The 13,413-nt window shown below is 29.8% G+C and overlaps 2 protein-coding genes across 2 annotated transcripts; one reads left to right on the forward strand and one right to left on the reverse strand.

The window, feature by feature from the left end:
* Positions 1-4,531: 4,531 nt before the first annotated feature.
* Positions 4,532-13,172, forward strand: LOC100875958 (cytochrome P450 4g15-like). Its single transcript, XM_003700707.3, has 8 exons — positions 4,532-4,794; positions 5,486-5,696; positions 6,260-6,556; positions 7,699-8,128; positions 8,660-8,728; positions 11,378-11,546; positions 11,934-12,108; positions 12,977-13,172. Exons 1-8 carry the CDS (start codon positions 4,656-4,658, stop codon positions 13,170-13,172), a joined length of 1,686 nt encoding a protein of 561 aa, XP_003700755.1. The 5' UTR covers positions 4,532-4,655.
* Positions 8,497-10,824, reverse strand: LOC100877241 (cytochrome c). The gene is made up of 4 exons (XM_003700636.3): positions 10,455-10,824; positions 8,814-9,034; positions 8,627-8,704; positions 8,497-8,553 (listed from the first exon to the last, which is right to left on the reverse strand). The coding sequence occupies exons 1-2, from the start codon at positions 10,579-10,581 to the stop codon at positions 8,850-8,852; spliced, it is 312 nt and encodes a 103-aa protein (XP_003700684.1). The 5' UTR covers positions 10,582-10,824; the 3' UTR covers positions 8,497-8,553; positions 8,627-8,704; positions 8,814-8,849.
* Positions 13,173-13,413: the final 241 nt, after the last annotated feature.

The following is a 13,413-nucleotide window of genomic DNA, read 5'->3' on the forward strand; positions in this document are numbered from 1 at the left end:
TTTATAGTAAGGTGAAATGGGGTAAGTTCGTAAACGGGGCAAGTGCGTATACAGGTTATTTTTCGTACAATTTGAGCAAAATTTCCCTATTTAGTATGTTTGTTTCCGTGTTTTGTTTCACTATATCCCCTTTTATATTTCAGCTAAGATTACTTGTTTGCAGTATAGAGTACATGCAGAATGCAATAAAAAGCATTTATAGCAGATTTGTTAATAATTCTGCTCTTGCCCCATTGCACATGAAATAAAGTTTCAAAGTATTTAACTTCAAATTACGCTCTTACCCCATTTCCGGGGAAAGTGCAGAGTAGTTGACATTTTAAATAATTTCCTATCAAAATCAAAATGTACAAGGAAAATTAAGATCCTATATAATATTAATTAAATAGTAGGAATTGTGCAAAGCGTTCGATATCGACAGCGTTAAGTATTTACATAGCAGACTGAAAATACTTACGTTTAAATACCAACTTTACAAAAACCAGTCCGCACTTACCCCACTTCACCCTACGTAGAAAAATGTATAATATGTATAGCTAGAAAATTAAGAAAAACGCTCCAATAGACCCACATTAGGCACCAATTGTAGCGTAGTCAAAGAAAAGTATTTATTTAGTCCACCTTTTACTCCATCAGCTCCGATCCGTATTACGCTACGATAAATTTTTGCATGCTAAACCTTGCTCTGCTCGTGAAACCACAGACTCTCATTTTGTTTGTAAAAAGTCAATTAAATAAATACTTCCCTTTGACTACGCTTCAAACTTTCATTTCATGAATTACACTTTTATTTCACTGTGAAAGAACTAACCTTCCAAATACAAAATACATTAATAAACAGTTATGTAGTACCTTTTTACAATAAAGTAGGAAGTGAAGTAATTCTTATTGAATATCTCTTCTCCAATTGCGCTCGTTATAAAATAAGTTCTTTAATTTACATTAATGCGTTCACTTCAATTGTTGAACTCTCGATTTTGCTGAAGCAAATACAGAATACTCCATGCTCATTACTATTCCATTAAGAAATAAATGCATTCTACATTAGCATTTGGCCCCGCTAAATATTTGACATTTATTTCCGTGACAAACAGTATATTCCGTTTTCACGAATTTAAAATACATGAAACATGAGAATATAATGCACTTTATACGAACACGCAATATAATCTGCATACATTGGTATACATTTTTTAAACGGTCCTGAACTCTTCAGAAGCTCTTTCTTCAGACACTTTTTATCGATCTTTATAGCTGATGTAGTGCGAATCATTTACATAATTCTTTTATTATGTTGATTGCATTCAATTCTTCTACCCTCTGCAATAATATATTTTGCCTGGTTTCGATCTTTTAAATTATCAAACTATCAAACATCTCAAACTTTTAAATGCTTAAATTTTCAAGTTCTCGAATTTCTAAATAATTCCGAAATTTCTAAATTTCTACATTTCTAAGTTTCTAAATTTTTCAGTTTTACAATTTTTCAATTTCCGAATATCTGAAGTCCCAAATTTCTAAATTTCCAAATCTCTAAACTCCCGAATTTTTCAATTCCCACATGTCTAAATTCTCAAGTTTCTCAATTCCCAAATCTCTGAAGTCCCAAATTTCTAAATTCCTAAATCTCTAAATTTTCTAATTTTCTAAGAATCCAAATTCCTAAATTCCTAAATTCCCAAATTCCTAAATTCCTAAATTCCTAAATTCCTAAATTCCTAAATACCTAAATTCCTAAATTCCTAAATTCCTAAATTCCTAGATTCCTAAATTCCTAGATTCTTAAATTCCTAAATTCCTGAATTCCTAAATTCCTGAATTCCTGAATTCCTAAATTCCTGAATTCCTAAATTCCTAAATTCCTAAATTCCTAAATTCCTAAATTCCTAAATTCCTAAATTCCTAAATTCCTAAATTCCTAAATTCCTAAATTCCTAAATTCCTGAATTCCTAAATTCCTAAATTCCTAAATTCCTAAATTCCTAAATTCCCAAAATAAACTTCGTAATTTTCAAATCCCCAGTATTCAATTTTGGAAGTTTCCTACTTTCCACATTTCCAGCCCTTCAAATTTTTGCATAAAAATTTTCAAATACTCAAGTTTCCAAATGTTTAACTGACCAAGTCTCTAAATTTCCAAATTCTGCCGTTTCCTATCCATAAACTCCTCCTTAAAACTTATTCAATCAAATACTACCGTCTTCAAAACATATATTACAACATCAGCAAAACTAGCTCTTCACGCAACATTATAAAACTAACTCTGCATTTATAAAAATCCGAACGCTTTCATGAATCTCCATCATTCAACATGAAAAAAAGCAAGTAACTTCACTAATCATAAAATTATTTTCTACAATGCGTGTCTACTGGTAATGAACAATTGAGTTGGTCAGGAAGTTGACGTAGCAACGGTAACATTATTAAAGGTAAAATAAGGTGGTTAATTTGGCGTCCATCGATAACTTCGTAATTTCGTGAAATTAGTCCCGCGCACTCAGCCTCGACAGGGGAAAGTTCGTTCTCTTCGTCTCTCTTTAACTATTCAACCTTCACCGTCTTTCCTTTTTTTTTTCATTATCCACGAGGGTCAATTTCCGGGCACGTTCCACGCAGGGGGTGAAGCAGGTTGCTACGTCATTTCCGGAAGTGCTTGTTTCCACATCGGTGACCGAACGGTGATCGTTATAACCGTCTTTTTACCCGTTTACCCCTTGCAGTACATTTTAGTAGCATTTATGGGCGATCGTAGGTGGTAGGTTCAACAAAAATAACGTAATCAATTAAATTGTATATGTAGAGTGATCCAGAATTTAATAGCTGAATTTTGATGGTCAATTAATACTACAATTTCCATATCGTGGACATTTCAGTATTGTTATCGAATATTGTTGAAAGTAAATAAATAATTCATTCGATGTATTTTGATATATAAAGTAGAGATTTGTAAAATTTCATTGACACAAGAAAATTATATTAAACGGGTTACAATTACACGACGGGTTATATGAATATATTGGTGAGATTGAATAGGTTAAAATAACAGTATTTGGCTGGGAAAAGAAAGAGTACTTGTAAAAAGTAGTAATTTACAATTCCTTTATTCTTCATTTTTATATCCTTCTGTTTCTGAAGAAAATTAGAAAAGATAAACAATAACAGGCTGTGAAAAAAAAGGATACATTATCGAGTTACAAATAAACCCAAAATTATATAGAATTACCAAGATTTAACAGTCAAATGTTAATATATGTGTCGAAATAAGAAACGATGTTATATAAACTAGATCTTTTAATGATGCATTAAAAAGTTATGGCAATAATACGAAATGAAGGGAACAGTAGTAAAGTCACGGTTATTACGATGTGATACAGAAACAGATCAGTAATATTTACGGATACTCTGTGTAAGAAGCAATTAATACTTGATCGCAAAATGTCCATCATTTTTGGTAAAACAAGGCCGACGTCGGTAAAGAATAAAATTTATTACTTTGCGAATTAGTAAATAATTGTGGTATTTCGGTACGAAAAAATGAATTTATCGATGAGACTGGTACGAGTCGACTTAAATAATAAACATAGCTTATATAAACGGAGTAAACAATATTGCTGATCTCTTTCTGCATCGCATCGAATTAACCACGAGTTTGTTACTGCTCTTATTTCTTATTACTGTAATAACTTTTTAATCAAGCTTTAGAAGAGCTATGTTTATGTAACATTTCTTTCTTAGTTCGACCTACAGAATATACTAACAATTTTTGACCGCTGAAACATAGGACATCCTGTATAATTAAATAGTTATGTTATCAAGCAAGCTCAAAATTATATTGTTAAATATTACTATATAAACAGTTACGATAATCATTACTTAAAAATTAACGGACAAGTGATGTACAAAACGTAGATAAGATAATCACTATGAGATACTTTTTTTAAATGCGTACGTTGCTCAGAAAAGAATGTCCCTTCTTATGAACTGTGAATGGCAAAAATATTTGAATTCCTATCTCAAAGGAACAAAATGTTTTGTTGCTGGTAGTAACTTATTTCGTATGCACAAAAACTTGTACGATTTTATAAAAATTTGTAAATGTCCGGTTACAATAAAATAACTCATTCTGTAAGTAAACTTAACTTATAATAAAAGAGAATTAGTGCTCCAGTTTTTGACATAACCTTGCAATACTCCATAATCCAGGCTAGTAGAATAACTATAATATTTGTAATTTTCGCAACAGTTCTCATTGCAATGATAAAATTACAACAGTAACCTTGTTGTTTCGCTTGATGTTCTGTAATATGTGAAAGAGTATTCTTATTATTGCACACTGAGAGTCTTTATGACGCATACTTGTATTTTCTAACGTATAAAATTCAAGTTGTATTTGCTGAAAAGTGTATGATGAAAATTTGTGAAGCAAATATACAGGAAAGGATAACGTCATCGTATAATTAATTTACAGTAGCAGGAAGATTTACATATGAACGAATTTACTATGTACATATGATCAAGTATATAAAAGGAGGGCTTCTTTTCGTTCGCGAATTTGCAAGACCATAGTTCGATGTGTATAGATATTTTTCAATATAAAATTACCGATAATTTTATGGTATCTGTAAACTCATGAACTTGGAAACCTAAACGCGATTATGGCGGCAGTTACAACAGTTACTACGTTTTGGCAAACCGCTGTGTATTATTCTCTCATTGCAATCACCACAACGTTGTTAGCTGTATATTTGTATATTGAAAATCTACGAGTTGTCAGATTTGGAAATAAAATTCCAGGTATGTATACAGTGCAAATAAAATGGTAGTCTACAGGGGTAGTTTGCAAGATTTTTTATTAATTATCACAGTCGCAGTAAATTAAATTAAACAAAATTGTAATTAATTTTATGGACTTTAATATAAAGTTAAACTAAGTTATAGTTAATTCAATTAAATTTAGTTGTGTTTACTACAAAACTGTAATTAATTTAATCAAGTTTAATATAAAATTTAATTAAAATTGAACTAAATTAAATTGTATTTCATATAAAATTAAATTAAGTCATAATTAATTTGATTGTACAGTAAATTCAATTAAACTGTTGTCATTATGTATCTTTTAGTTCATAATGTATCTTTAGTATAATTTCATTTATGGGTTACAATATGACACTCCTAGTTTATAAATTATGAACGACGATGATGTTACATTTTATTCGAGTTTGCTAAAAAATTTAGTAACAACGTATTGTATCAGATTTTTCCGTAAACACTTAATGTAACATAGCGAGATGTATAAATTCTATTTAACGACGAATATGAAGTATTATATTTTACGTTGCATTATTTTTTCAAATCTTTTCAAAAGTATGCAAATTTGGATTGATGCGAATTTATGGATTGATCACACTTCTAAATGTTTTAATTTCTAATTTTTCAATGTATAAATGCCTCACTGTTTTTCAATAAATTTTAAATGTTGCTGTAGGACCAAGAAAAGTTCCAATTTTGGGAAATGCATTATCAACAGTCGGTTTACATCCAAATACGGTCTTGGAAACTCTCCTCACATACGATGTATACGGACCTGTAATACGAGCTTTTCTTGGAAGTAAATTAGTTATTTTTATGTATCATCCTCGCGATATTGAGATTATACTCAGCAGCCATGTTCATATAGACAAAGCTGATGAATACAGGTAATATATATTATTATATTTATATGAAAATATCTTAATTGATATACTGAAACATACAATACATTACTGGCAAAACCCTGTTGCCCTGCCTGTGCACATTTATTGACCTCCGTCTATATAAAAATGGATTATCTGTATGTAACCTAGAATCTATAATTCGTTGTAGAAAGATGTTGAAAAATAAAAGATAGTTTGTACTGATGAGATTTCATTGTTTGTGTTGGTATAAGTTGATGATATACATTTATTATTAAGAACTCGCTCTGTAATTGAACTAACTTAAAGTCCATTTTTTGTAGGATTATCGACAACCACCTCAGGTACATACCCACCAAATTATGTCTGTCTATGATTATTATGTATCGAATTATTTAATTTTTATTCGTTTGCCACGCCCCTTTTTGCCCCGCCCATTTTTTATATACCTAAAAACCTTCTCCATGGAAAAATACATATGTGTGCCAACTTTCACCGTGATTGGTCAAACAGTGTCGAAGTCTATTAATTTCGTACAAACTTCCATTTTTATATATATGTATAGATTTTTATTCTCTCTTTTATAGATATTTCAAACCATGGTTGGGAGATGGTCTACTCATCAGTACAGGTGAAAAATGGAGAACTCACAGAAAGATCATAGCACCAACGTTTCATTTGAACGTACTAAAAACATTTGTTCCGTTATTTTATGAGAACAGTAGAGATTTAGTTATACGTTTGCGAGATCAAGTGGGAAAAGAGTTTGACTGTCATGATTATTTATCCGCAGTCACGGTTGATATTTTGATAGAAACCGCGATGGGTTTAAGGGAAACTGAGAAACATAAAACTGGTTACGATTATGCAATGGCTGTAATGAAGTAAGTATTAAGTTAGTAATTATAAAAGATTAATACAATTATAATAAATTTAAAATATTATATCTTAATAAAGAAGATAAACATGGTACTTTATAACTAATAAAATTATTCATAAGTAAACTCATTACAAATCGAAACATCGATCATTGTTGCATTTAGTATAAAATACAAAATGTTTCTAGAACTCCTTCAAAATACATCTCAGAGTGCCCAAATAATATTTTTGCATTTTCTATTTTTTTTAAAGCTTGAAAAACATAATTTAACCCCTTAGCCTACAAGGATTTCAGCCCTTAATTTATAAGGTGTCTTCGACAGCCTACAAGTTTCATTGTGCGTCAGTCAGAGCCGCCTAATTATTACTGCAATGTTAAGATAAATAAAAAATGTCGAAATGATAGATATATTTTGCATTTACCAATCTTTAATTATACCAACTGCAATTGGTTTCATACTCAAATCTCGATTTTTATTTAAATAAGATTTAGTTTTGTCAAATTTGAACTCTAACGTGCGTCACGAATTTCGATATTGTAGGTCAAGAGGTAATACTGTAGTTTCGAGGTTCAAATTCAATTATTCTATTCACGTAATAAAACACTATAAGTATTCTATAATATAAAGTGAAGTGGGGTAAGTGCAGACTAGTTTTTGTAAAGTTAGTATTTAAACGTAAGTATTTTCAGTCTGCTATGTAAATACTTAACGCTGTCGATATCGAACGCTTTGCACAATTCCTACTATTTAATTAATATTAACTAGGACCTTAATTTTCCTTGTACATTTTGATTTTGATAGGAAATTGTTTAAAATGTCAACTACTCTGCACTTTCCCCGAAAATGGGGTAAGAGCGTAACTTGAAGTTAAATACTTTGAAACTTTATTTCATGTGCAATGGGGCAAGAGCAGAATTATTAACAAATCTGCTATAAAATGTTTTTTACTGCATTATGCAAGTACTCTATACTGCAAACAAGTACTCTTAGCTGAAATATAAAAGGGGATATAGTGAAACAAAACAAGGAAACAAACATACTAAATAGGGAAATTTCGCTCATATTGTAATAAAAATAGTCTGCATATGCACTTGCCCCGTTTACCAACTTACCCATTTTACCTTAATTTTACTTCATTTGTTCAGAATGTGCGACATAATTCATCGACGGCAATACACCGTGCGTTTGCGACCCGATTGTCTCTTCAACCTCTCAAACTTGAAGAAGCAGCAAGAAAAGCTGCTGAGTGTCATCCACGGTTTGACCTCGAAAGTAATTCAAAAGAAGAAACAAGAAGCTTTCCAAAGTATTGGCTCGAATGTCGAAGGGAGGCAGAAGAAATCGAGCGAAGCTGAGTCGATTAAACAAATTTCACAAAATAGCGAAACAAAAACAAATAACGAAGGTGTAACGAAAATGCACTACGCGAGAGATGATCTTGATGATATCGATGACAATGATGTTGGCGAAAAAAGAAGACTTGCTTTCTTGGATCTTATGCTTGAATTATCAAGGAATGGAGCGAAACTTACCGATGAAGAAATTAAAGAGGAAGTTGATACCATAATGTTTGAGGTAACGATATAATAGTTGAATAAATAAACTAATATTTACGACGTTTACTTTGGTTTAAATCCATTTATGTTTAAATGAAGATATTTAAGAGTTTCAATAAAGAGATATTTAAGATGTTTCAATAAAATTAAAAATATACATAAAAAATGTCAATGTATCAGATTCTTGAAGTGTATCCAAAAGAGTTAAATTTAAAGAATACAAATTTTGCATATTTCATACAAATATAATTCAAAATGTAACATTCCATGACAAGAAAAATTGTTTCATGTGAAAGAATTTATTTTTTCTTTTTTTTTTAATTGAACTTTCAAATTTTACATTATTTTGGATCGTAATAATTTATGAACATTCAATATAAACACATGGAGTTTAAACATATGAACTGTTGTTCGATCGACAATTTTGCGCAAATGTAACAGCACCTTGAACATAACAAGAACATACGTTTAATTTTGGATTAAAATCTTGTGAGAGAATGATACTTAATATACTTACGAAAATATTTATTACAATGTATTTATTTTTCAGGGTCACGACACCACGGCTGCTGGTTCCAGTTTCGTCCTCTGCTTGCTTGGAATTCATCAGGACATTCAGGTAAGTATAAAAGAAGTATATATCTTTGCAATTTCTTTTTTTAAATATACAAATTTATTTAACTAACGTTACGGATAATGCATACTTTGAACACTGTACAGATTGATTCGTGAAAGTGTAGTTATTTCAACGTTGTTAAGTAAGCTATTAAATCCTGACGGTCTTTCGGTTTCTTAATTCCGGTGAATACCATCCTTGTGCCTGGAATGAACTGCTTAGGGAACTCTAAATATTCGTTTAAATTTTTCTCGTCCCATACGATTCCTTTGTTTTTCATCGAGTCAGTGTAGGTGAATCCAGGACTAGCTAAATTTGTAATTTAACGTAAATGAGTTAGTTTGAGTATATTCAAGAGATACTAAATAATTTCATGTAAATAGGTGAATGTATGGAAAACATGTAGGTTGGAAATATTAACTTTGTTCTGGAGGTATAATATGATATTGGTTTAACAAAGACAAAATAGCTTTTTCAATGTAATAAACTAAATAAATTGCTCAAAACGTTTGTTTAAAAAAATAATATGTAGTACCTTACTATATTAAGTAATATATAAAATATTTAGCATATTTAACATATTAACATATTAATAATACGTTAATAACATATTAATATGTTAATATAATATATAATATGTAATATCTAATATATTAAGGGGTTTCTAAACTGAGTTTCTAAATAAAGATCCTCAAATCAAAGTTTCGAAATAGTTACATCAATAACGCCATTTTAAAGAACACTATACAACTATGAAATACAAGTTGCACAAGTAATAAATTTTTATATATTATCTACCGTTGTTTTATTACGAAACTAATTAGCTCTCCATATTCTATATTCTTTATACATATACATTGTTACATTTAAATATCTTTGCTTTTGCATTATGTCAAACAAAACCGCACTTAATATATTTATGTAAAAAGTGAAAACCATTTCTAGCTGTAAAAAACTTGCATCTTTTAAATAAAATATATAATTCTATACAAATTAAATTTCGCGCTACGAATTTCGTTGAAAAATGGCGCAATCGACTTAATCTTATCTATTTCTCTAAAGTACTATTCCTAAGCGCCGGCAAATGCAAGCTGCGCCACTCGTATGTTCATAAAATGCACCTTTGCAGGCGCAAATTGCCTAAAACTTGTGCAGCTATTATTATTTACCCCTCAAAACCTAATAAAAATTATTCCCACAATAAATCTTCCATGTTATTTCATGAGTAAATCGTACTTTTGTCATAAATTCACGATCTATAGTCAATAACCAAGTTTTCTCTTACAACTATAATTTTCTAAATAAATTGAACCATTAAAAAATTGTTATAAAATAAGTAAAAAAATAAAATTAATAAACAGAAATAAGAAATTACAAGAAACGAATGTAATTACCGTTCAGTATTATTATATTATTATCAATTTACGAAACAGAAGCTGTGCAAATATTTATTTAAATTATGAAGGTTCTATTTATTTAAATATGAACACAAATACAATTATATTTATTTATTTAACAATTATGAAGGCTGAGTTACTATAAGTAACTTTCTTAAAAGTCTCTTAAAAGTTACTTAGATAACCTCTAACATCAATAAACTTATAACTATAATATAAACAATATTGGAATATACAAAATAATGATTAAACGAAAAACTTGCATTAATGTACACTTCTTTTTCGATGAACATTTCTAACATTTAATATTTGAAAAAATGAGATATACGTACTACCACATTTTTTGCCAACTATTCCAAAAAGATTTGGACCTACTCTGTGTTTTCCATCTTTATTAGAGGTATGACACATTGCACACATTTTCATAAACAACGATTTTCCATTCTCTGCATCTCCCATACTAAAAAGAGCTTGTACTGTGTTAAAATTTTACAAATTACTCGGTTAATGATTGAATGTTATTAATTTATCCTGTCTGAAATCACGTGTTGATTAACTGCTTGAAGTTCTTTGTTAAGATGGATTTGTTCGATAACATTTCTCGTTTGACATTAATGACGCCTGTTTTCATTTGTTTCGTTTAAATTGTAACATCATTTACTATCTATAAGGCTATTATTTTCGTGACTAATTATAAAAAAAATTGGAAATTGTCTTTGATCTATGAAGACTTTATGACTAATTTACAATTTTATTTTGTCTTCGGAGCTAAGTGTTTATAACTTTGCGATATTTATATGTACACATAGTTTTACTGATGGAAATTATCTCACAGTCTCAACAATCCAAAATTTCAAAATTAGAAGACTTCAAAATCCTAGAAGTTCATGGTTCCCAAATTTCAACGCTCTAAATTCATAAAATTCCAAGTTCACATATTGGAAAATTTCAAATGTTCGTCGTTTTAAAATTCTCGTGATTCTATATTTTTATAGTTGCGTAAAGTATCAAACTACGAAGTTATTTTAAGAATTCAAAATTTGGAAATTCCCAGTTTCCAAATTTCGCAGATTTAAATCTCAAAAGTTATAAACTTTCAAAGCTTAGAATTCTCGCAATTCCAAAATTCCCAAATTGCAAACTCCCAAAGTTCAAAATTCCTAAGTCTCAAAATTAGTAAATTTCCTATTTTTATTACAAATAGGAACAATTTTAAATACTGAATTCCATACGAAGTACAATACTTCCGTTTCAGGATCGAGTTTACGAAGAATTAAATGAAATCTTCAAGGATTCAAACAGGCCTTGCACATTCCAAGATACTTTAGAAATGAAGTACCTCGAAAGAGTCATTTTGGAAACTCTGAGACTCTATCCACCAGTGCCAGCAATTGCGAGATTGTTAAAAGAAGATGTACAACTAGGTAAACTTAGTACAATAATCAGATTACAGGTGAAAGATTGACAAAGAAAATATTAACTTTTTTCTCATTTTGTACTATCGAGATATTTCACTTTCTATCAAAATTTACTTTGCAATTAAAATGTTTAATTAAATTAACTCATCTATCAAACTTCTCAATATAATTTGTTCAATTTTCGAATTCAACTATCACGATACAACTTAATCTTAAAAAAAACTCTAGCTTCATTTTTGAGACAAAATCTCTCTGTCTCATATTATTTTTATAGGAATAATTTTTTATACCTTCTATAATTGCAAGATGTTAAAACTATTATAAACTAGTATGTAATATCTTGTGTTCCTCGATAAAAAAAAATGTTATGTGTCGAATTTGTATTTTTTTCAGTCACTGGGAATTACGTGCTACCAAAAGATTGTACGATTTTAATTTCCCCATATAAGGTCCATCGTTTGGAGGAATATTACCCGAACCCTGAAGAATTTAATCCTGATAATTTCTTGCCGGAACGAACGCAAAACAGGCATTACTATGCGTTCATTCCTTTCAGCGCAGGACCCAGGTGAATAAAAAGCAGTTTTACTCGAAAAAATCTTTGCTAATTCACTGACTTTGTAAACTTGTGTAACACATTTTGAAGCATTTTTAATTCGTTCTGTGCCACTATCATAAGAAACATTTTGCGATGGATTATATTCAGAGTATACGATAATTTTGCATATATAAATTTTCGCAGTAATTTTGATAGTTGAAAAATTGTCTTTAAAAGTGGCCTAAGTCCAATCTGTTATTGATAACGTCAAAAACTGCGGATTTTCAAATGTCCGAAGACGGTGACGATGGTAATTACAATGAATTATTAATTAGTGAATATAATAATTAATTAGTATTAATAATATATACCACCGAAGCACGACTTCTTCAAATCCCTCCCGCATACACAAAATGTAGACAAGCAGTAAATTGTTATGTAATTTATATAGTTATAATATTTCCTGAATCGCATAAATTGTGTTTCTCAAGTGTTGTAATAAAATATAAAATAAATTGAATATTGTTTTTTCAATTTGAAGCGCTTCAAATTATAACGAATGGACTTGGGCTGTTTCCAATTTTATGACAAATCTAATTATTAATTTTGAAAGTGGCTTAAGTCCATTCTTAGTAAGAATACACGTACTATTCACTTAATAATTGCTATTATTTTAATAGGAATTGTAAATTTTACTCTCTTAAATGAACTTCAGTGTGATACATTGATATTCTATACATATTTAATTTTATCGAAAGACAAACTCTTAAATATCTCAATTTAAACAGAAATGGACTCAGGCCACTTTCAAACGCTCTAATTTGATTTTGCGGGATTCATAATAACCGCTATTATATTTCATTATATTACTAATTTATTTAAAACACGTTTTCTGCAGGTCATGCGTGGGAAGGAAGTACGCGATGTTGAAATTGAAGGTTTTATTGTCGACGATCCTGCGGAACTACAAGATCCTGTCGGATCATTCAGAAAAGGACTTCCGGCTGAAGGTTGACATTATTCTTAAAAGGGTGGACGGCTTTCGAATAAAAATCGAGCCACGAAACAAAACCAGTCAAGAGATTCTCGTTTAAAATCGCGTTCTTGCTCGCATTTCACTCTGACTGCAATAAACAATGCAAAATTTCGTAATTTTATACGTATACAATTGAAATTCTTGTTTTTTATATAGAATGAAAACATTTTTGTTATTTTTTATGATTCTTATACCAATGTAACATTTTTAAATACTTTCAGTTTTTAATGTTTGTATATTATGAATTAATGGATTATCAAATAAGTCGAACTGAGTCGTTGCGTGAAAATAATAGAACA

Source organism: Megachile rotundata, chromosome 1 (assembly GCF_050947335.1).
Source record: "Megachile rotundata isolate GNS110a chromosome 1, iyMegRotu1, whole genome shotgun sequence".
Taxonomy (NCBI): Eukaryota; Metazoa; Arthropoda; class Insecta; order Hymenoptera; family Megachilidae; genus Megachile; species Megachile rotundata.

Coding starts and splice junctions, on each gene's coding strand:
- LOC100875958 (XM_003700707.3), top strand. CDS start 4,656: ATGGCGGCAGTTACAACAGTTACTACGTTTTGGCAAACCGCTGTGTAT. Junction 8,129..8,659: donor TTGATACCATAATGTTTGAG/GTAACGATATAA, acceptor TTTATTTTTCAG/GGTCACGACACCACGGCTGC. Junction 12,109..12,976: donor CCTTTCAGCGCAGGACCCAG/GTGAATAAAAAG, acceptor CGTTTTCTGCAG/GTCATGCGTGGGAAGGAAGT.
- LOC100877241 (XM_003700636.3), bottom strand. CDS start 10,581: ATGGGAGATGCAGAGAATGGAAAATCGTTGTTTATGAAAATGTGTGCA. Junction 9,035..10,454: donor AGTTGGCAAAAAATGTGGTA/GTACGTATATCT, acceptor TTACAAATTTAG/CTAGTCCTGGATTCACCTAC.